This window comes from Olea europaea, chromosome 20 (genome assembly GCF_002742605.1).
Source record: "Olea europaea var. sylvestris chromosome 20, O_europaea_v1, whole genome shotgun sequence".
Taxonomy (NCBI): domain Eukaryota; kingdom Viridiplantae; phylum Streptophyta; class Magnoliopsida; order Lamiales; family Oleaceae; genus Olea; species Olea europaea.
Window position 1 is genome coordinate 10,460,578 of NC_036256.1, and position 24,454 is coordinate 10,485,031.

The 24,454-nt window shown below is 33.8% G+C and overlaps 1 protein-coding gene and 1 long non-coding RNA gene across 2 annotated transcripts; both read right to left on the reverse strand.

Annotated features, from left to right (window-relative positions):
- Window positions 1-6,973: 6,973 nt before the first annotated feature.
- LOC111369597 (guanine nucleotide-binding protein subunit gamma 2-like) lies at window positions 6,974-11,988 on the reverse strand. The gene is made up of 4 exons (XM_022991180.1): window positions 11,471-11,988; window positions 7,620-7,672; window positions 7,498-7,542; window positions 6,974-7,309 (listed from the first exon to the last, which is right to left on the reverse strand). Exons 1-4 carry the CDS (start codon window positions 11,585-11,587, stop codon window positions 7,225-7,227), a joined length of 300 nt encoding a protein of 99 aa, XP_022846948.1. The 5' UTR covers window positions 11,588-11,988; the 3' UTR covers window positions 6,974-7,224.
- On the reverse strand, window positions 11,033-11,474 carry LOC111369598. The gene is made up of 2 exons (XR_002698201.1): window positions 11,350-11,474; window positions 11,033-11,185 (listed from the first exon to the last, which is right to left on the reverse strand). It is a non-coding gene; the product is annotated as an uncharacterized LOC111369598 (long non-coding RNA).
- Window positions 11,989-24,454: the final 12,466 nt, after the last annotated feature.

Below are 24,454 nucleotides of genomic sequence, written 5' to 3' on the forward strand. Positions count from 1 at the left end.
GAACCTTAGCGATTTTTCGCATTCTATATTTCCATTGGTTCCATATATCATTCCTACTTCACATGGTTTGTTTGGCTATGGAGTCTTCTCACATAAGGTAAAGGTTATTTGCAAAGTTTATTTTTCTTCTTCACAAGCAAGCTCTTGTTTCTATGGGGTTACTTTTGGCTAATTGATTGGATGACGTTAAGAAGGTGGAATCTTGGTTGCTTGGGTATAAGTTGCTACCACTAACAATTGCATTGAGTTCAGTTCAGTTTTGTGTATGCAAGGTGTTTGTAAATTTGCCTAAGTGACCTCTTGTAAGTTATATTGGAATTGTGCTTTGGTTTGGATATTGGTTGCTCACATAATTTACAGAGGGAGTATTTTGGGATTGCATTGGTCCATTAGTGGTTGCGTGCCCTACTATCTTTGTGAATTTCAGAATTTCTATCAAGGTACAGGGATACATGCCACCCAAAAAGAAATCCAAAGTTACGGAGTCTTCATCTTCCATTGCTTTTGATCGGCGACATTTTATCAATTTTGTAGCAGAGGAACGATATAGAAAATTTGTAGTTCACTGGAATTGCATTTCCAAAAAAGGCTTTGACGACTTACTGCCCGAGAAAATACAGAGTTTAGGATGGGAAAAACTCACTCGGAAACCTACAGCTGCTGCCATATGCTAATGCTAAGGAACATGAGAATTTCAAAGTCTTTGTCCGAGATTTTTGGATAAAGTTTGATAGTACTTCAATTAACAAGTTCTACCATACTTGGGATATAACCGCAGATGGCTACTCCCGATTGCGTAATGAGGGGGTTGATCCCGATGTGTTACTTTGCACTCTCATTTGGTCAGGTACTGAATGGAAAAGATCGGCTAGTGATGTGACTCATTTCTCCGCCTCTAGTTTGAGACCCAATTGCAAAGCCTCGCACCACTTCATATCAGCAAATTTGCTCCCCAGTAGCAACATCAGCGAGGTCACAAAGGAATGGGCTTTACTAAATTTTGTTATTCAAAAGGGATATTCTATTGATGTCGGCAAGGCCATTCAGAACAGCATTCTTAGCATCCAAGCAAGGCTAGCTACAGGCAGTTTGGGACACCCTTCCCTAATCCATGACCTTTGTGTACACACGGGTGTGCCCATGCAAGAAAATGATGAAGTCTTACACCCAAAACCACCACTTATGCGAGAGCTTTGTGATCAGCTTAGGGACATCAGAACTTAGCTGGCTCTTCCCAGTCTTCTCATCTAGCCCTGCCACCTCAACCTCCACAGCCTACTAATACTATGGAAGACATCCTTCGGCTTCTTGAAGCCATGGATTTGCACATGACCCTATGGCAAGATGGCATGCAAGTACAAATGAATCATCTACAATCCGCCATCTATGACCAGTTTCAATATTAGAACGCATGCATAGTGGTCATGGCATCTGCACACCCCAAGCACCATTTCCCTCCACCTCCATAGTTTCTACCTCACTCACATCCTCCAGCTCCACCTGATGGTGATGAAGACAGTTGATGCCTTCGCTGTGGTATTTATCTTCCCCTTCTTTCATTTTCACATTGAGAGCAATGTGTCGTTTAAGTTTGGGGGAGTCATACTTTAACTTAGTTGTGTCGAGCATTTGTTTGTTGTTTTTGTTGTGTTGCATGCATTTTTCAATTATGTTTTGGGTTTTATAAAAAATAAAAAATAAAAACTTTACATTTTTTATTTTGCATGCTTGTGTGAGTTGGATGATATTGTTAGCAATGATGAATATATTTGTAATGTGAGTCGATTGTGAATTATCGATGAGTCAATTGCCTGAGTTAAGGTCTTGCTTACCCTTACAGATTATTGTGATATATATGCACGTGAATTGAGTATAACATCGAACAAAAGTGAGTTGATTCATAATAGGCTTTAACTTGAAGTAATGACCCTAGAAGCTGAATCCAAATAACCACTAGTATAAAAGAATTCACATCCCTTAACCTACCTTAGGATAATTTGGATGGGTGAACTCTTGTAGGGAAGCATGGACGTGGGTGTGGATTTCGTGTGTGCCAAATTCTGTGTGGATTGTCTGGGACCAATGGGATAAAAATTGAGTGAACACTCTAAGTTGAGGGCCAATTTTCGAAAATAGGTGTTTAATAAGGGGTATTGCACTAATCGTAGGAAAAAAAAGATTCCAATGAGGATAAGTTTAATAAGCTCATTGTAAAGCGTCTCTTCGTAGCCTTAATGACTCAAGTGATTAAGTTTGTAAAGCTTTAAAACCTGATGCCCTAAAGTCATCTGATTTGGGAGTCATCAGCCTAAAACTCGCTACAGGGGTCATTTAGGAAGCTTAAGGGAGAGACGACCGCACAAATGGTGGTTAAAGAATAAATACATATACATTAAATAAAAAAAATGGTGGTTTAAGCTTGATAAGTCTCGAACACCTGTTTTAGAGAAGTGTGTCTTTAACAAGGAGTTAGTAACTTGATTGATTCTTGGAGGTTGAAGCAATCAAAATTAGTAGAATCTGCACTTACCGATATGTTGAACTGCAATTAGTAAATTCCAATTGAATTTGAGAGGTGCAAGAGAATAGTATTGAGAATCAACTTTAGAATACACCTTCGGAAGAGAAAAGAAAATAAGTTTTTTTTTTTGTTTTTTTTTTTTTTTTTTTTTTTTTTTGGTAAAGACATCCACACATCCTTAGTAACTTTTTAGGGTCCACCTAGGAAGGTCGATGGGGGTTAAGGGTTCCCCAACCATATTTATTTCATAAAAATCAAGAATACACGGAAGGAGGGGGGCATGAACCTGACCTCCAAAAAGCAGTGATGCAACAAATGAATATAATAAATGAAAGCAATAAATGAGGAAGTACTACTTCCCTATACAATAAAGAATAGCCTAAACTACGAACCTCTGAAACTGGGCAATCCATGTCTGTCGATCCACACTATCGCCCTAATATGTCATGGCAGTTCTAGTGGTCCATACTCTAGATAGCGCCGATGATTCCAGCCTTCTGTAGCAAGAGAATCAGCAACCTGGTTGCCTTCTCTGTAGATGTGTGAAATCGTGTCTCTATCGAAGTAGATGAAGTCTCTGATCTGTCTAAGAATACCCTGGAAAAGAAAATAAGTTTAGGGTGTGTGAATCCCACGAGCAGAGAAAGGAGATAATTAACTTGCAAGGGAGGAAATTGAATCAACATGCAAATGTTTGGCGAATATTTGATTCTTCACACACACACGCACATGATCTTTAATGGGTAGGTAAGGAGTTGGCTTTTGCAATATAGCTTTGAAATAGTTCGTAAACTTAATCTCATATTCCAATGTTGAGTTATCCAACTAAATTATGTATCTGAATTCCTTGGCATCATATGTGTTTGTGTTTGATAATTGTCAATTATTATGTGTGTTTGCTCAATGACAAACAAAGAACTAAGTTTGGGGGTGTTTGATGAGTGTAATTCAATCATTAAACTAACACTTCTAAATCAAGTTTTTGGTTTGTTCTTGAGCACTCTTGAACGTTTTTATATGTGTGCTCGTGTTGTTTTGTAGTTTAGACAACTTTTGGGAAAACGCCACAATTTGGAGCTTGTAATGGATCTACAATTGATCATAGAAATGGAGCATGAACAAGAGAGAATGGAAGAAGATTGAAATGGAAAATAGGCTTGAAGAATGAGCAATTTAAGAGAAAGAGTGGTTTAGTAGGAGCCACGGCGTCGAAATTTGGCGACTCAGTGCCCAAGAAATTGAAGGTTCGGCAGCGATCTGGAAGCTACGACTCCAACTCCTGACACTATCCAGCACACGAAAGAAGAAGTAGAATTCCTGGCACCACAGCGCCCGGCCCGAACACAGGAGAATCCCATTTTTTATATTAAAACTCGGCCCAAATCGTTCCCTAACCATCCAAGACTCCTAGATAATATAAATACCAAGATGAAGACAGAATTGGGGGTTCATTTTTCTAAAAAATCTGTTGGATGGCTGGAGAGTGCAAAGTGAAGAATTATCAAGAGACAAAGAGGAGAAATTCAATTGCATCAAGATTGACGACCATTTTGGGGAAGAACACGCGACTTAAACTAGTTTTTCTTATCGCATTACCCTTTCCCATGTCTTTATTTTGTATTCTGGCATGTCAATTGATTCAAGTATGAACTAATTTCTTAGATCTAGGGTTGATGTAACCTATTTGAGACATGAATTGATTCAATTGTAGTTATTTCTTTTAGCTTTTCTAGAATTTATATATGTTGTTTCATGTTTAATGCTTTCAATTGCCTGATCACCAATTGAATGAACTGACACTTTAAATTTGATGCTCGAAAGAGGGAAATTTAGGCGGGATGTAGAACGACATAACCTAGATTCGTAGGTATCAAGAGAAAGTGCAAATCTTTGAGGGTGAAACGGGAACCAAGAGCTTAAAAATATTTATATGTTTAATTCGGAGTAGAGATATTGGGATTAAAGTATAGAGATAGGTTCTATTGGCGCTCGAGAGAGGGAATAGAATTAAATTAGGGTTCTTGCCTATAAATTGAGGAAAAAGTTTATGGAAATAGCTATAGAGGTTGAGAGACGTGCCAATAATACGGTGAAATCATTCCCTAGACAACCATAACTTGATTGATCTTTAGAAATTGCTTCATTTTACTTGTATTCTTTATTTCATTTACATTTGGTTAGTATAAAAACATCATTTTAAGTCTGAGTTGTCTAAATAAAGTATCAAAATAATTATAGTACTCAGTGGAACTCGAATATCAATCCTTGTGGGTTCGATACTTTTCAATTCTTTACTTTACTACAAAACTTGACACTGTACACTTGCGGTTAAATCACATTATATAAAATGCGTGGCAAAAGTAATAAGTAAGAGGAAAGAGAGTGTGCAAACAATGTAATTGTGGAGATTCGATCCCAACTAATAATCTACGTCCTCCATTATCAAACTCTCCATCACGAGCAAGATCTTTTTCACTAAATTTGATTAACATATAGTGCAATCCAAACCTTTATAATGCTTCCGGTGACTTACAAACAACGAGTATCAATCCTTATACAATATTAAACTTTTCGGGATCTTAATATTACCCAAAAATTAAAAGAGAAATAATTTTACAATTTGTGACTTCTATCTTTATAAATGATATAATTAAAATTAAGTGCAAAAAGAGAAATTTGTTAACACTTTAATAATTAACAATGAATGAAATTCGAGTGTTAGGTGGGAAAAATTTTAATGGGCAGACTAATTTTCAAAGGTTGATTCAATCAAAAAAAAATTAAGAGAATTAATAATGATAAATAAGATATAATGATCTAATTTAGCTCAAGAGTATCTCACTTAAAGTGCCCTCAAAAGTATGTAATGAATACAAAGTGAAGTGGTATTTATAGCAGTCAAAACGTCAAACTTTCCGACTAACCAGACAACTAATCTAGACGTCCACTTTCTAAACTGGGCAAACTAACTGTTTTGCATCAAAATTCAGATCCGGTTCAAAAAATGAATGTTGGACGAACTAGACGTCCGCTATACTCAATTGGACACCCGATTGGATAGATTTTGTTGGATTTTTCTTTCTTGATTGTTTTGAAAATGTAAGCTTTTGAAAGATGTTGTTCACTTTATTTTTCAAGGTAAGTGGTATTGCAAAAGATTTAAATATCAAGTTGAAATTCTTACTTTTTGAAAAATAATTTTTTTGTTAGCATTTTTATGAAGTAATTTTCTTGTGCATAAAAATTCATTCACTTGAGCTTTTTATTTATTCATTGCTTAAGATTAAAACATTTTACCACTACATATGAGTCTAAAGCATTTAAGTCTAAGATCTTCAATTTTTTATTGTTGAAGTTCTTTGTCTTCAAGTGTTTTGACATAAATGCTTGGCTTCCATCTCAATTTTGTTGATCGTCCATTTGGTAGTGATTTTTTTTGTCTTCAATTGATCAATTTTGCAACAATGACTATGAAGACTCGAATTTAATTGTTAGATATAACGCAATTTGTTTGTTATAGAAGTCAATCATAAGTTGACATTTAATTTAAGAAGATCGTTCAGTTTGGTTCAATTCGGGTTGAGCCCGGTTCTATTCAATTAGGTTCAAGAGTTTTGTTCAATCCTAATCGAAATACTTATATTGTGTGTTAATCTTATTATTCTTCTTCTATTCGATTTTACTATTCAACTTTGCACAACTGTGTTTATGGTTGGTAGGGAGATGTCAATAAGATACCAAAGATTCGAGGATGTGAGACGATCAAGTAAATGCCACCATTGATGGGCAAACTGAAGTTTAATACTGATGAAACCGTATATAATTGGTTGGTTCGGGGCTATGATTCAAGAGCATTGGAGATCATGATGAACCCAAAAAAAATAATAAATAAATAAATAAATTTGTCAATCTGTCAAGTCGAATTTAAATTGATATTTAAAAATTGTTGGTTTGGTTTCATGTTTTATTTTCAAACCGTCAAGAATTGTTCGATTAAGGTTCGATGGCTAAAAATTGTTTGAAGTCAAACTGAATCATTGCTCCAAATTTTTTATTTTTTTAATTTTTAAATACTTGGTTTATTCATGATATATTATATATTAGTTGAATTAACAATTGTATCTCTCACAAATAACAATGGGGCTTTGAGGGTGGACTGCTCCTTGCCCAGAAGTACAGGTATGTGGTGGCAATGGCTGTGCATGGTGCTAGACAACAAGATGTCAAGGTCGTTTATTATGCTTTAATAGCCCCTGCATGTGTCGTTTTAGAGGATATTGTTACTGTGTCGTCTGAAATTGGAGGTCGCACGTTTGCTTGTGGTGATATTGATTAATGGAACTTCTTGTTCATTAAAAAAAAAAAGAGAGAGTACAAGTCCCTTTGTATGCCTATATCAATGATCATGTCAGAGAAATATTTTCCAAATGAAATTAAATTGGTGTTTAAAAAAAAAAAAAAAAAAGGTTATTGTTGTCTGCACAACGCCACACGTGATTGAACATCAGTTAACAATACATCACCACCAAAATCTGAGCTTACTGGATATTGATTTAGTAAAAACAAGGAAAATTATCATTTCCTGCACAATGGAGCACTTCATTTTCCTTGAAGTTCATTCTGTCTATAATTGTTGCAAGTTGCAAAGGACCAAGTTTCTTCAAAGTTAAAACCTGGAAATATTAAAATTAGGCCCCTAACCATCACAATATCCAGCACCTGCAACCGGATGAATCTTGTGGTCCTTCAAACCATCTATCCCAGGTGGGATTTGTAGGGCCGTTCGTTCTGGGACATTAAAAAAAAAAAAAAACAAATTTGTTTAGCATGTAAAGTGGATTCGATCAGTAATGAATATAAAGAAAATAAAGCCGAAACTTTTGTTCTGTACTGCATGCCCAAGATGCCCTTTTAGGACACAGTTGATTTCTCAAAGGACTTGCGAAGCATATAAAATGTAAGCCAAGAAGTCTTACAGTGGGAGTAGTGGATCTGGCTTGGCTTCAACGTTCATCAGCATTCTGTAAAGAACACTAAATCCGTTTAATGAAATGTAAACAGCAGATAGTAGGCCACCTAAGTATCTTCTCTTACTTACTCCTTACAAGCAGCTGAGGCTTTCTCCATTTTATCAAGCTGTTCCAGCTCTTCCTGTAATAATTATAAATTCTTAATTATTTACAGTGTGCATTCTGCTAACTAGCAAGATTAAATATATTTATAAGCAACAAAAAAGAAGCTCCAAAAAATAGTGTCATGCGCCAAACGAGCCTTAACATTTAATCATCTCAATTCTATCTATTACATAACCATATGGAGACAGTATGCATGATCTTAAACTAGAAGAAACTTTCTAGTAAAGCATCAGCATATGAATTGTGAAAATAACCAACCATATTATTGGATTTACTCAAAGGCTAACTGATATAAGCTAAAAAGAAAGCTGTGCAAAACCTGGTCGACATTCCACATTTATGCAATAAACTTCACATTTCTCATATGACTTTCACATAACTATTGTTTATGGGTTTATGCTTATTATGTTTACAGGGGAAATCTTGCAAAACGTATGTGTAAGCACCACATTAAAAGATGGAATCATATGCTTTTTTTCTGAATTTACCCACATGCCAGCAGATGCAGAAAAACTAAGTAGTTTTGAGTGCTGAAGTCAATAATAATCATAAAATGTCTCAACAAAATTACCATACCATTCCAATCTAAATATGATGCTTACAGATCGAGCCCCACAAACTGAAGACAATAGTGCAACCCATTATTTCATCCATCACGGCTCTTCTTCAATTTATTTTATACATGTCTTACATACATTCTATGAGCATAAAATCCAAGATATATCTGCACAGTTATATATCATATCAAAAAGGCTACAGCATAGGTCCAAGAATTGAATAAGAAATTGACATACAGAAAATTCTAGTAATAAAAGCATATGTTTTACGTAATGGTAGACACAACATATCATCAATAAACTGCCATAGATAATCATCTACTTTTGCACATGACCAATAACTGCAAGCCCATGAGTCTGTTCCATACATACATAGAACTGGAAATGCAAACCAGTTCTTCCATTGTGGTGGTAATGATTGTAGACATCTGAAAGCCTATGAAGAAAATCTATCATGAATGAAATTTGATTATTTTCAAATGTATGATATCCTAGCAATAAAAAGTATTACTAGGGGGGCCAAAAAAAAAAAAGTCAGGCCATGTTATAGAGATGGCTACCCTATTATTGTAGGAAACTTGTGAGTCAGGTAGGGTATGCCAGAATATAAAGAAAACAGAGATATTTATAGGACAGTATGTTACAAATTTATATTTGAAGATAAGAGAGGTAAGTATACAGCCAATGCTGCCTTTTAAAGTCACCAGCAAACAGATAAAATTGCAGTTCATATTTATGTAAGAGCCATTCAACAGTGAACGTTCTAGCATGTGATATAAAATCTAAAGGCTAAAAGTATACAGAAAGGAAGGGAACTATCACTGACTTTCTAATTCTACTTGAAGCAGAAAAATATATCTCGCAATGTACAAGGAAGAAGGTGGTACACTGACATTCTGATTACTAGAGTTGTCTACCACATTCTGTTTACCAGAGTTGTCTGATTCAGAAAGAAAAGGGTAATTATTTTGCTCTGATCCATTGGTAGCAATAAAATATAGGGAAATTGCAGTAGAGATCCCTAACCAATGTGTTTTGTGCAAATGGGTCCTGAACCTTTAAATTTTGGCACTTACATCCTCCTTACAACTCTTTTTGCTAGGTTCTGAAAGTGCTTATTCCGACTTACCTTATTAGATTAGGGGCAATGAACTGTATTCAAGAGGATCAGACTTGAAAAGTTCAGGCTATGGACTCAGTCCCTATAGACAGATGTTTAAACTGACATTGAAATGGCATGTGAGTCTCACATGTTCACATTTTTTACGAATAAATGAGTAATTACATAATTTGAGTGAAAAAGAAGGGGAAAAAATGGAATTCAACAATAGCTGCCTCCAATACCCCTTACAATCCCACCACCACCATAAGAACCCCCTACTGTTTTGAAATCCACAACCATCCATCTAGCAGTTGAAATCTGTGCCAAAAGAAATGAAGTTCTTAAGATACTCAGCTCATTAATTCACAAACAAAATATACTGTGAAGTGTGTTCTAAATAAGTAACAAAACTTTTCAATCCACCAATTCAGTACTACAATTCAGGCAGCCAATTTCCAGAGTTTTTACTAAGGAACGTACTGAAGCGTCCCCTACCAACGTATCCTCAACCTGAAATAGTCAGCGACATTTGCGGAGATGGCATCCAAGACATTCATGACAGTTTGCATATTGCTGGGAATTGTTATTTTGTAGATTTGTTATGGTCTGGCATTATCATTTCATGACTCTTCTTTGGAGGCTACAAGTACAGAGTGGTGTCTCCCCTTCAAGTTTATGTTCATTTTAGTTGAAAGAAAAATGAGCATCTTCTGTTGCAGCCATTTGAAATGCACATCAGCCATAAGAAATCTAGAAAATGTTCTAGATATATCCATCCACCATTACGTCCATGGGCCCTAATGCCAAGGTTGAGGTATGGCACTGGCAATGTTAGATAATATGGCATGTTATATGGTTAAGGCTTGCAATTGAGGCGAACTAACAAGTTGAGGTAGCCATGGGCTGACTAATCACTGGGTGGTGGCTGCAGGTATAGGGTGGCTTCGTCGTTGTGGTGGTGTTGGTGAGGGTGGGGTGGGGTGGTTAGCAAAGATGATATCCCTTTCTTGCCATCTGAACCTCCTAATATCAGCAAGAGTAAAGAATGTCCAAGTCTTAACCTATACAGATAAACCAATCCCTTAGATCAACATTGGTTAATTGCAAGAGACTTCAACTTGCTGAACCCTCATGTAAATTAACATTATACAGATGAAGAAAAGTAACATGCGTTGTATTCAAAAACGACCTGGCATTTCGGGACCGAGCCGAGCCACTAGGCAATATAAGCGAATTGACAAGTGAATTAAGCCATTAAAATTGCCAAGCTCATCCAAAAGTAAGTGTCAAGCCCATGTCCCAATGAGCTCAAGCCATTAGAGATGCTCGAGCTCATGGGAGAAGGGATTGAGTTTAGGAGGCTACACTCATGATACTAATGACAAAGTGGGTTAAATACACAAGCAAGTGCAAGTCTAGCTGTCAAGTCCAAGATGTCCAGCTAAATTTTCATAGCTTTCCTTGCCAAATGGGAAAAGGATGCCCGGAAGCATGATCTGCACCGCAAAGCATACACGACAATCAAAAACTAGAGAATACCTAATGGTACTATTCTGATACACGAGTCCCAAAGAAGTGCGACAACAATTAGCATGATCCACAAAGCATACCTGAAGCATGACCCGCACCGCAAAGTATACACGCCAATCAAAAACTACAGAATACCTAACGGTACTGTTCTGATACACGAGTCCCAAAGAAGTTTGACAACAAGTCGTTCCAAATAACTAATTTTTTTACCAAAACATACAATCAAGAGTACATAACTATTCTCAAAACACAATTTGACGTGGCTATCAGTCAGTCTTCCATACCAGCACATTCCCCATTACCAGACAGCCCCCGCAGAGAAGGCCGAACGAGGTCTCCACTGCTTTGCATGAACAATTTCAAATCAAACTCTACCACTAACTCAAAATCTCAAGAAAAGCATTCTTTTGATTGTTTGTGCCTTACACCACGAGCAAAAAGAATTAAATGTTTACAGCATTAACACCTAAATAAAAAGATGAGCCAGAACACCAAAAGACCCACCTCGAGATTTCACCAAGAGCAGTCAAAATCAAGAAGCGCGTATAATCCAACAACAAAAAAATCAAATCCTGAAAACAAAGTCTAAAGCCAAAGAAAAATATAACAGAAATCAAACACGAACCTCCAAGAATCGAGTTTCTTGCTCAAGTCTCTTCAATTCAGCAGAAATCCTATGTTTCCCTCTCATATCTGTAGCTCCAGCTACCGATCGTACCTCCTCCGAACTCTCTGATTGCATTTTCCCCAAAAGATAGAAGCCCGAAAAAAAATTATGACAAATTTCTAAAGATTAAAAGCCCATTTCGATTGAAGTGAAAAAGAGTTGAAAATTTATGAACTAGTGTTGTCTGTTTACAATCAGAAGACGTGTTAATGAAAGACGAGAAAAAAGGGTCTTCGGATTTTATTGGAGGAAGGAGAAAGGTATCAGAAAGGAGGGAGCTTTCGCCTTTTTTCTGGGGCTGGGTCTTCTTTGTTTGGGAATGAAATAATGAAAGGAAAGTTGGTGGTATTTTTCCACTAAGGTGTCGGCCTCATTTTGGTGGCTTTTTTGTCTTACTACTGTTGTTTCCTTTCGAATGGGTTCCGATGAAAGAGAAATAAACACAGAAACTTTCTCTACGGACATTTTTCAGATTTGGGGGGGTGTGAACGCCACCCTCATTCGCCAATTTTATTCTTCTTATTATACATTAAATTGAGCCCTGCTCCCTGTCCCCAACCCGGGACAGGGTCAAGGACAGGGGCACCACATGGCGTCCCCTATTGGCCGGCGCCTCTCCAATAAGGGGGCACCACTGTCTTTTTCCCTATCCTCAACCCGAGACAGGAAGAGTTATTCCATTAAATTTTAGAGTGTGTTTGATTGATATGAAAAATATCACCTAAAAAAGAAAATGTTTTCCATCTTTTGTGGAAAATAAAAATCACATCTATCCAAGGAAAATGTTTTCCTTAAAAACAAGGAAAATTAGGTATATTTTCAAAAGTTGAAAAATATTTTCCATGGAAAAAATAGCAATCAAGCATTCCAAGTAAGAATTTGGGTGGAAAATATCAATTTTCCATGGAAAATAAATATAATCAAACACACCCTTATTGTGAGTGTAAAGAGCAGTCTTATCATTTATATGCTTTGGCTAAAATTATTCTAATACTTCGTTTTGGCACATTATCCTATCTGATTAATTCTTATTTGGTCTCCATTAAAATTATAATTTATTTTTCTCTTTTTTTCTTATCGATCATGTCTTCTATAATAAAATAATATTAATGTAACTCCAAAATTTTTTTTAACTATTCATCCTTCAAAATACCATTCCAATTATTAAAATTTCAAATAATGAAAAGCAATTTCATCTATTTTCTCCGTTAAAGTCTCATAAAATAACGAATTTATCATTCTATTTAAATCAACAATTTTAAAAAATTAATTACAATCATAGTTCAAAATTTTTCAAAAAGTGAAAATGAGTCCTAAATAAAATAATTAAAAAATTAAAGACTATTAAAATTTTAAAAATAGGTTTCACCACCACCACTACCAAGAAATAAATAAAATGAAAAAGAAAATTATCTTTGCTAGCGTGAATAACAATGGTTTAATTTACCTCGGAAAAAGAAAACAAGAAATATGATAGTGCATAGAAGAGGTTTAAATTACATCGGAAGAGATAGTTTGATAACAACGGATTAACGATTGTCATGAATGCGTGAATAACACTAAATTATATAAGTTGAGAATTGAAAATAGATAACAACACGTAGATTTATAAATAAAATGCACTCATTCCATAATTACATACAAATCGAGTTTTCACATAATTCATAGAATAATTAAAATCAATCTCTTTTGTGTTACAATAATCCGAATTTATTAGAAAATTAGAAAACTTTAATTAGAATTTATTTTTCGTGGGACGATGATTCAACTCATCACGTATAAATTGTCAGTGATTCCACACACTCACAAAATTTATTTGAATAATACGCACATGAAAAAATAGATTTTGTAATTTATATAACACTTTGATTGTCATAGTACATAGGAGTTGTACTGGATTGATGCTCACCAAGTTCATCGAGTAATCTTCGAAACCATATAACCTTAGTTGCAATATCAACCATTGTTCGATGTTCTACCTCTGTTGACGATTTAGCCACTGCTATTGTTTCGCGCGGGTTAGTCGCTAATAATTAAAAAGGGATCAGACGATTGTATAAAGGACAAATTTCTTGAGACAAAGTCCCAAAAAGAGGTGTTTTTATTGACGATAACTTTACAATTGGAAAAATAAAGCAGAATGCCTCCAAGGGGCGCAAGCACACGAGTTACTGAAAAGAAGTGTTTAAATCTAAACTAAGAAATTTAGAGTTACATATTCTCTGTTTGAGAGTGTCTGATTCGGGGTCTTTTGCTCCATATCTTTTCTTCCTTTTATACTCCCTTGACGATCTCTTTGTGATCAACCGCTTAAAAATTGCTTGATCACTCTATAACTGTCAACTTTCTTCATAGTGGCCAACTTGTCATGGAATTGTCTTCTCTAACTGCTGCTATTACTTTTTGTCGTTCAATCATCTTCAATTGAATTTTTTGAATCGTGGAACGTGATAGGGCTACTCAATAACTGCTTCATTAATCGCACCTTTGGGTAACCATAACATCTTATGTTTGCTAAGATCCTGGGCGACTCGAAGGTTTGGGTGAGAACAGGGTCACAGATCTGGGCGACTGCATGACAATCCATTCGCTCAAATCTTGGGCTACTTGTTACCTTGGACGATGGTATTACCACGTTCATGGGCTTCCATATTTGGGCCTTTATCCTGCGTTGCCTGATTGAACCGTTCTTTGGGCTATCTGATTTGGGGATTCTCCAATTGGACTTCATTCCTTGGGCTATGCAATTTGGGCTGAACTTTTGTGTGTCAACAGCTATTTATTTTTTTTATTATTTTACCCCAAAAAAATAGAAAAACCAGTTGTAGATTTCACCTCATAAGGTTAAATTTCTCTAGAAACACCAAATCGAATTTGATTAATTAATTAAATACTTATAAAGATAGCACCTATCCAAAACCTTGATAGAACACGTTATATTTTGTTCACTAATTACAATGGAAGGGAAAATTGTACATAAATATTAATTGGAAAAAAGAAAAACCCGATATGACATCAAAATAAGATAAAATTGGGTAGAAGGGCAAATTTTGCTTGATCGTGCGCATAGCGTGGGTTCATAACTAAACAATTAGATTGATTTCCAATTTTGATTTCTTGGTGACTTTTCATGAAAATCCTGGACTTTTTATGAGTAGTTAACATTTGATCTCTGAATGAAAAACTTGTATTATCCTGAAATAAAAAAATTTGTTAGAAAATACTATTCTTGCGAAGAAAATATCAAAATTATGTATTGTTGATACTATTAATAAAAATGAAGTTGATTTCGCTTACTTGATTGATTCTTTCACATTATGGCGTGTTAGATTAGGTGTTAGTACTGTGAAAAGAATGTTAATGTGTGATATGATCTCTTACAATATAAATGATTCATATAAATGTAAAACATTGTTGATTTTAAAATAATAAAGAAGCCTTATCGTAGTGTGGATACGACTTCACAAGTTTTAGAACTTGTTCATTTGGATATGAAAGTTATGCAGTTCGACCCAACTAACACTTAGAGGGGGTGAATAGGTGTTTACGCGGAATATAAAAAATTAATTAATAATTGCAACAAATCACAGTTATTAATTAGTTCAGATGAATTCACATGCAATCTACCCTATGTTGAATTGTCGCAGTATAATAAATTGCTGAAAAATAAATAACATAAGATATTTGATGATAGAGAAAATCTCTCGTGGAATTAGAAACACCACATCCAAGTCAGTATGAATCCACTATAAACAAATCAACTTACAGTAATGTCAGACTTGAGCAACACAAGTACTTTCTGACCTCTTAACTTTAATTCCCAAAGCTCTCCTGGATTGCGTGCTCCTACACCAACTCCCGACTTTTTGATTTCGTCTATCTCTTGTGGATTCTTGAGAACTCCTTGTTCTCCAACAACAGGGACTCCATTCACCTTCCTTGATCTTCAACATTTGAGAGATACTTAGAAAGTATGGTTTTTTTGGTGTTTTATTTATGGGTTTTGATGTTTTTCAATTACAAGTCTCAAAGATCAATGGATTGAATGATATAGGAATAATGTATGTGTTTCTTGCAATGATCAATCCAAAGTTTTTTGTGAAATTGCGCAAGTACTTATATAAAGGACGTTTTGGATAGTATGGTCCTATTAAAATTCTCGAAAATCACAAATTAGAGTTTTTTAGTATACACTTTCGCTCGAGTAACAGCTCAACGAAAAGCAAGCGATGGTATTTTGCTCGAGCGACGTCCATTTTATTTTTGTCGCTCGAGCAATGTGTTGGCTAGAGGCAAGCAAAATTGCAACGATTCTTCTTTCCTTATTCCGAGCTTGAACCCTAGCCTATCTAACACAACTATACAAAATTGCTTCTAACTCCTCGACTCTTACAAATTTTCAATTTGGTCATTTTTGTTCACAAAATTGCCAATTATATTAAAACCTAATAGGATATATGTAAATTGAATGGTATGTTGACTAGTGGTGAAAATAGGTAGTTTATTACCTTAATTGATGATCATTCAAGAAATTATTTTCTCTCCTATTATTACAACAAATTGATATCGAAATTATTAGGTATTTGCTTTGTTGTCTACAAAAAACTGGAGATTTGTTGTTTAAAGACATGATTTTATATGGTCGTGATCTCCTAATATTGAAGAAGTCTATGATACTCTATTTTTTTGAGAAGAAGATGAAACAAATTGTTCAATTTCATAGATACTGACTTGTCCTTAATGTTGATTGTGCAAGGGGCAAACTGAGGTCTAACTTCAAAATTTATTGTGCAAACTCAAGGCACTTAATTAAGGATTGGTATAAGTTGCAGAATAAAGAAAAATTGCCCATAGCTAATCAGAATAGAAAGCAATTAGATACTTCAAGTGAAGCCAGTATTGGAGAAATGTTTCAGAATGATGGAGATCTTTTAGTGGCTTCTAATGATGATTCCAAATCTAGAGAGGATTATATTCTTGATATGGTTTAGTTTGCACTTTTCATATGTGTCGCAATCGAGATTCATTTACAACATATAAAAAAGTTTTCCAAAGTTGTTGATATAACCTATAATAATATACCTTGTCAAATAACTGGTATAAGAAGGGTCAGAATTAAGTTGAATGATGGAAGTGTCAAAACACTTGAAGCAGTGCGGCTTTTTTTTATCTGAAGAATAAAATTATCTTCTTAAATACTTATGACTTAAAAGGGTACAAATTCATTGGTGAAAGTGGACTCCTAGAGGTTTATAGGGGTGCTTATATTGTATAATAGGGATGGGAAAAGTCCCAATTTTATGCCTTGGCAGGTTTTACAGAATCTTTGATGGATTAGCATAGTTTAAGTACTTGGTGGATTGTGAGTTTGGTTCGATGCCAATGGAGTTTAGTTTGGTGTCTAGTTTGATGAATACATTTATGTCAAGTTCGGAAGTTATGGATAAATTCATTTTGCCATCATTACCAGTGGAGCCATTATATTCAATTTCTAGAAACATACTTGTTTTTGGGAATATGCCTCCATATAAGTAAAAAGATGCTGCTTTAGTTGATTATGCTTCGTTCGTGGTTAAAGGTGTGGATTCTAGCCATGATCTTCTACTGAAGTAGTTTGTGGTGATTCTATTAGAAGCCTTGTTTCAGCCTTTTTTGGTACATTAATCACTTTTGATTTTGTTACTCGTGATTCTAACAACATTGGTCTCTAAGGGTGTTATTGAAATTTTGTTACTCAGGTGTAGAGTTTGAACCTATTTGGATTTGTGGTAGAGGTGGAGAATATTTCTAATTTAGAAATGTTTTGATGAAAAAGTTCGTTTGTATTTTTTGATGAAATTTAGACGTTCGTTTGTTACTCAACTTTGGTCTAGTTTGATGAATACATTTAAGTCAAGTTCAGGAGTGATGGATAAATCAGTTTTGCTATCATTATCAGCGAAGCCATTAAATTCAATTTCTATAAACAGATTGTTTTTGAAAATATGCCTCCACATAGGTACAAAGATGTTGGTTTAGTTGATTATGCTTCGTTCGTAGTTAAAGGCGCGGATTCTAGCCATGATCCTTCTATTGAAGTAGTTTGTGGTGATTCTGTTAGAAAGCTTGTTTCAACGTGTTTGGGTAATCATTAATCACTTTTGATTTGTTGCTGTGATTCTAGCAACTTTGGTCTCTAAGGGAGTTCTTAAAATTTTGTTACTCAGGTTTTGAGCTTGACCTAACTGGATTTGTGGTAGAGGTGGAGAATATTTCTAATTTAGAATTTTTTTGATGCAAAAGTTCTTTTGCATTTGTTGTTGAAGAGTTGAAGTTCATTTCTTGCATTGGAGTTTGTCTCAAGGTGGAGGATCTTTGAAGTTTACTCATTTTAATGGAATTTGTATCAAAATGGAGTTTGTTAGAATTTGAGTGTGACCTGAATTCTATTTGAAAGATAATAAAAAAATTTCATTGAAGTTGACTTAATAGGAATTCTATTTCGAATGCTATTTTGGAATCTTATTTGAAATCTATTTAGCAAATTCTATTTGAAATTCTATTTAAAAGTCCAATTGGGTGTTGAAATTTGGGTTGGAGGACAAGATATGTGTATTCATTATATCTACAATTCTATTTTTAGGATTTGGATTGTTCCCTATATATATTTGGCTCTTCTTTGTGATTTAGGTAGGTTATTTAACCTTATTACAAGTTATACAAATCAAAACACAAAGTCATTGCAATTCTTTCTCCATATTTTAGTGAAAATTCTATTCCTTTGCAAATCATTTTGTTCTTGTTTTGTGATCAGTTACTTTATAGTGTCGTATTATTTTCTTGTTTATTACACAACAAATTGATATTGAAATTATTTGATATTTTCTTCATCGTTTATAACATTGATGATATACAAAACATTTATAAAAGACATACTCCATTGAGGGTACTTTGCCTTCTTTAAACATTGGACCTTACTTGGTGCGAAGGAAAAGACTTGCCAGGGTCAATATAGGGTGAATGTGGCATCATTTCATTGAAGATAGACCAATAATAATAATAATAATAATAATAATAATAATTAAATAAATCCAACTTGTATGTATTGGTAAGCATTATATAATGTAGCACGAAGGGGATGGTTTATTATCGATTTTTGGTATTTTGATCTAATTAAATTCCTTAAAAAGAAAACTTTGTAAATTATTTAGCAAAAGTTAATATATTTTTGCTTCTAGTTTGATTTTTATTCTTCCATTTTGAATAACACAACATAGATACTTTTTGGTCCGTTGGATTCGTGTATTAACTTTGGATGAAGAAGGAAAAGCATTATTTAAATTGGCTAAGGATTTGCAAGAGTTATATACAATATATTTATAGAATTTATGTTGTAAAAAACATTAAAGAGTATATATTTTAAACTTTTAAAACGATTTTACAAATTTTCAACACTATATAGATACATGTACTAGTTTTTTGAAACTATGTATATCTCTTTTCTCAATGTATATATGCTTCGATTTGATATACTCTATTAATTAATTACAGTAATATAGTGCGTATTTTATCTCTTTACATCTTGCAAAAAGGATAATTAAGTCAAAATAGATTTATTTTTTTGTAACTATACCTTTATTAATTTATAACATCATAGTAAAAATCAGTTTGGTCCCAACAATGTGACTATAGAGAGATTTTACTGTATATTGGTGTATAGAAAGATAATGTGGCCTGAGATTATTACACTTGGTAAAAATGGGCTCATGCATTTTATATTGTCCCTATTTGTCATCCATTATTTTATATTTTATCACATTATTTTTTTTTACAATGCTTATTTTCAACCACATATTTTTCATTAAAATAATATTACATACAAGCAAAAAACTTTTTTTTCTTTTTTAATCATATATTTTCTATCAATCTACTATTTCATAATACATTTTCAAAATTAAATAGGCTCAAACACACCCGTTGGATTACTAACAGAGAATCTAGAGGGAAATTGTCATTAGGGACAATCATTACTAATTACTAAAATGTTGAAAATAAAAGTGCGACAAGAAAAGATTGGACGGTCATTGCTAATTACTAAAAAGTTGAGGATAAAAGTGCGATAAGAAAAGATTGGAGACTCTGTGCAATTTACTCAAAAATAATTTCGAATGACATTTACTTTTTGAATAATGCAATTTGCCTTCCTTAGCGCTAGATAATAGACTATATGAAAGATGAAATTAAATGACTTATTTAATTTTACTTATAATTTAATGTTACATTAACGTCATCTAAACTGAAATTGTAACTCCAATAAATTTAAATATCATTACTTTTAACTTTTAAATTTAGCCAACGCCAACACGCTTTAGTGTCAAACAAATTGTGCCTCGTCAATTGAGACAATAGCAAGCAAAACCGCGTGGACAGCAAAGCACATTTATATTGTTTGACGCAGTAAATTAATTAATTAATAGGATTAAAGACAGCACACTGCCCACAGCTCAAACTACTTGTTAATTACTAGTGTTTAATTAACCAAAGCGCTTAATTGGACTGAGATGACAGCCACGAAGTGGCATAGCCAAATTGACTTGGCAATTGTAAAGAAAACATTTAAGAAAATAAATTTATTTAGGATGAGGAGAAAAAATTAAATTTACTTGAAAGAAAGTATATATTTTTTTTTATTTTTTACATTTTTCATTGGTAGATTAACCAAAGTTCTGCCTGGCACCTTAATTGCAAGGAGTTGACAGCCAGCTAAGGAATGACATAGCCAAATTGACTTGGCAATTGCAAAGAAAACCTTTAAGAAAATAAATTTATTTAGGATGAGGAGAAAAAATTAAATTTACTTGAAAGAAAGTATATATTTTTATTTTATTTTTTACATTTTTCATTGGTAGGTTAACCAAAGTTTTCTGCCTGCCACCTTAATTGAAATGAGTTGACGGCCAGCTAAGGAAAGACATAGCCAAAATTGACTTGGCAATTGAAAACAAATCATTGAACCATTCAACTTCGAGCTAGCAGTCATGTATATATACATGGGCGGACCCGGGTGAGGGGGTTTACAGGATCAAGTGACCCTCTAAATTTTGAAATAAAATAAATAATAATAATAATACAGTCATGTATATATACATGGGCGGACCCGGGTGAGGGGGGTTTACAGGATCAAGTGACCCTCTAAATTTTGAAATAAAATAAATAATAATAATAATAATAATAATAATAATAATAATAAAATAAAATTGTTTGGCATTTTTATTTTTTATTTTTTAGCTTTTTTTTAATTAAAAGATATCTTATAAATTTTACTTGTGACCCCTAATCCAAGTCGTCTGAGTCAGTCCCTATATATATATATATATATATACCGTATGAGTGGTTCTCAATGAATAATGATTTTTTTCATCATGATGATGGAATCGCCACCCTATGTGACAACATAGTGAAGTTAAATTATATGTATAATTAAATGTAGAGACATGAAATCCATGTTATTGAACATATCATAAAATGATATCTAATTGATGACGAATATCATTACTCGTTCTTGAACCATTGATCAGGTAGCTAGTTGGTCTCCAATTTGGAAAAAATGTGCAAATTATTAATTAACGTTTCATTATATTTGTATAATAAAAATCTATCAAAATAGGAACCTCATTACTATAGTTAAATGGTCATGTAGACGCTACACAAACATGTGGTACATTTTGGGAATGTCATCAAATAGGCCACGAGTCACAGCGACTCAGCAGAACTCAGCACTCAGCTCCAATAGACTCGGAATGAGTCAACTTGACTCACCAGCACTCAATAACGAGTCAAGTTATCACACCAACTCAGTGACAAGTTAAGAGTCATAACAATTTGCAGACTCAAAGAACACCAAGTTTTCCAGATTCAGAGAAGTTAGGGAATTTTACTTCGAAAAATTTTCAGATCCAGATATTTACATGCAAGAAATTTCAGAGAAAACTTTTGGTGTTTAAGGATTCAATAAAAAATTGAATCAAACAATTATTCCACAAAAGAATTTTTGTAAACCTGAAAGCTCTTAGGGTTTTAGCAAGAACAGTTTTCGAAAAGAGCGAAAAACTTAATCGAACAATTTTCCATCGCTCTGATACCACTTGTTAGTCTCAGAATCAAATATCAATTATTTAAAGTACAGAAAACTGAAAAAGAAGACAAACACAAGAGATTTTTCGCCACGAAGGCCTGGATGTCCAGCTTAAAGCCTACTCACCCGTTGAGCATCTACAAGTAGATATTGCTCGATTCCACTAAGAAATTTCTCAAGAACAGTACAAATGTATGAAAGAAACTCAAGTTCCTTCAATATTTTCTCTCGCCTCTCTTTTCAAAGTACAACGTAATGAACTCACAATCTGCTCTCTCTATAATTGCTTACAAATACAATATTCATAATCTTCACTCAGAAACTTTCAGAGAAAATAACACACAGTAAAACAGATCGAAGAAAATCCTCAAGAAACCGAAAGAACCCTAGATACTTCCAGAAAACACTTAATCGTTCAGAAGTGAGAGAGAGAGAGAGGGTGTTATTTATATCGCATCACAAATCACATTGATCCAACGGCTAGGAATAAGTCAGACGAATGGTCCAAGATTAATCAGAAAACAAAAGGTCATAGTCTTGTTAACCAACAACACGTTTTTCGCTTGGGTCATTCAAATGACCCGATTTTACTATGAGGCCCAAACGAAACGTCCAACCCATCAACATTGGCTGGAGTTCAATTAATAGTGAAGCACCATCCCATATCCAACAGTTTCATTATATTTGCATAATAAAAATCTATTAAGATGGGAACCACGTTACTATAGTTATATAGTCATGTAGACGCTACACGAACATGTGGTATTTTTAAAGCAATGACTCAAGTTGAGAGTCATTGATCTAGCCCCCCGTTTGGCCCCATTAAAACTCATCAATTTAATTTAAATTTTGTTTCTCCTATTTTCAACTACATAATTTTCAATAAAATAATATTACATGCAAATAAAAAACTTTTCATTTTTTTACAACAATCCATTTTTCAAAAAAACACTATTCCCCACATTATAAATCCAAATAACGGGGGCCAAACGGGGGCTAGAATTGCATGACAGTTTAACAATTTTTTGGGTTTTTTATGTTGTTGAGAACCGACTTGTTACTTAGACAAGATTAGCAGTAATTTGCAATTTGTATAATTATTCTATCTTCATGCAAACTTTTAAAAAGGATAATGATACGTGATGGGAGCACTACTTTAAATGACAGTTTCATTGATCCATTGTCTAATAAATAAAAATGTATTTTAACAAAAAATTAACTACCATCTAGATCGATGCTAAAGACAAGTGCTAGTATACTATTTTAATAAATGTTACGATCCAAACCCATCATTAATTTCGTCGTCCTGTGATAATTTATTTATTATTATTATTTTTTTTATTTAGGTATCCGAATTTTGTCCAACTAATTTTGAGGAGTGATAACATTCTCCCCTAATTCGCCACCCCAAAGTAAATCTGAATGTGGTCACCAATCGTCTTGTGATATTTCTAAGATTCGAGGAGAAGCAAAGGCAGGTGGTACGCGGCATTGTTAAAAATAGTAAACCTCGTGCAAGCAATGCAGCGGGTTTTTTGGGTGGAAAGTTTGGGTTAGCAAAAGTACACAGTACAAGTACCCGCCTTCCCATTCGAGTCTTCTCTTTTAATGCTTTTTGTCCCCTTTACATCTAACCATACAGCTGTTCACATTAATATATGCATATATTTATCACTAACATCCAACCACAATTTGAAAAATTACAATATCCATTGTTTTAGTTGCTAGTTGGTCGGTTGCAAACCTAATTATTGTCACTTGACGAAGCCTATACGGGAATCAATCTTTACATTACAGGGGAAGGAGCCCCGTATCAAAATTTCATAGTGCAGTTTAAGAATTCATGTTATTGTAAATTTCGATTTTGTTTTAATTTGCCTATAATAGAGAGTCATCATTAGATTTTTGTATCAACATTGTAAGAGAGACGGGGGATAGGTGTGGTCTTCTCTTGTACACCATTTTCATTATAGTAAATTATTGTAACGGCGAAAGATGAAGTAGTCAAATATTAAGACGAAGTTCCATAAATCTTGCGTTTTTTTATTTTATTTTATATTTTCTACCAATCTAATTGCTCTCGTTAGAATAAGATTAGAATTTCTAATTCTCGACACTAGCTTATGATCTATACTATGAAGTTGACTCCATCGAGAATAGCCATAAAATCACCTGTGAGGTGAGGTAATTCCCAGATTAGATATCTAAGTAAATTATTACGAGTACTTTAGTACCATAGGTGCATAAAAATGAGCAATATTAATGGAGAAATAGAATTCAATTGTTTAATATTATGTATCAAAAACATGTCTCTATTCAAAATGCGTAAGTTTTAAAGAAATACTCCCTCCGTCCCAATTATATTGGCTTACTTTGTTTTTCACACGTATTAAAAAATATTATTTAATGTCATTGGAAAATTAATTTTTTCTAAGATCTTTCCTAATTTGCCCCTATTTAATTTTAAGTATGTAATAGAAAATTATTGTTGGAATTAATAAAGAATTTGGATGATTTCAAGAAGTTGCCACATTAAGTGAGAAAAATTGAATAAAGGTATATTGATAAAGAAACAAAACAAAATATTCTAAATTAGGAAATGAGTCTATATATATGTGACAAAACAAAAATAAAATCCAGCCTATATAATTGGGATGGAGGAGTAATCTGCTAAACCCGACAACATAACACATCAGTTTATTGGAGATATTTGAGTCAACTCGCATTATTAATATTATTGAAAGAGATTGCATTTATTACAAACCTCATTTGTTTCTTTAGAATCCTATTATAAAATCCCAACCAATACTGATCTATACTCAAACTCT

What these genes read in the sequence shown, in the direction of transcription:
- LOC111369597 (XM_022991180.1), bottom strand. Translation starts at nt 11,587, where the DNA reads ATGCAATCAGAGAGTTCGGAGGAGGTACGATCGGTAGCTGGAGCTACA. An exon ending in AAGAAACTCGATTCTTGGAG is followed by an intron (nt 7,673 to 11,470) that starts GTTCGTGTTTGA and finishes TAATTATTACAG; the next exon opens with GAAGAGCTGGAACAGCTTGA. An exon ending in GCCTCAGCTGCTTGTAAGGA is followed by an intron (nt 7,543 to 7,619) that starts GTAAGTAAGAGA and finishes TGTTCTTTACAG; the next exon opens with AATGCTGATGAACGTTGAAG.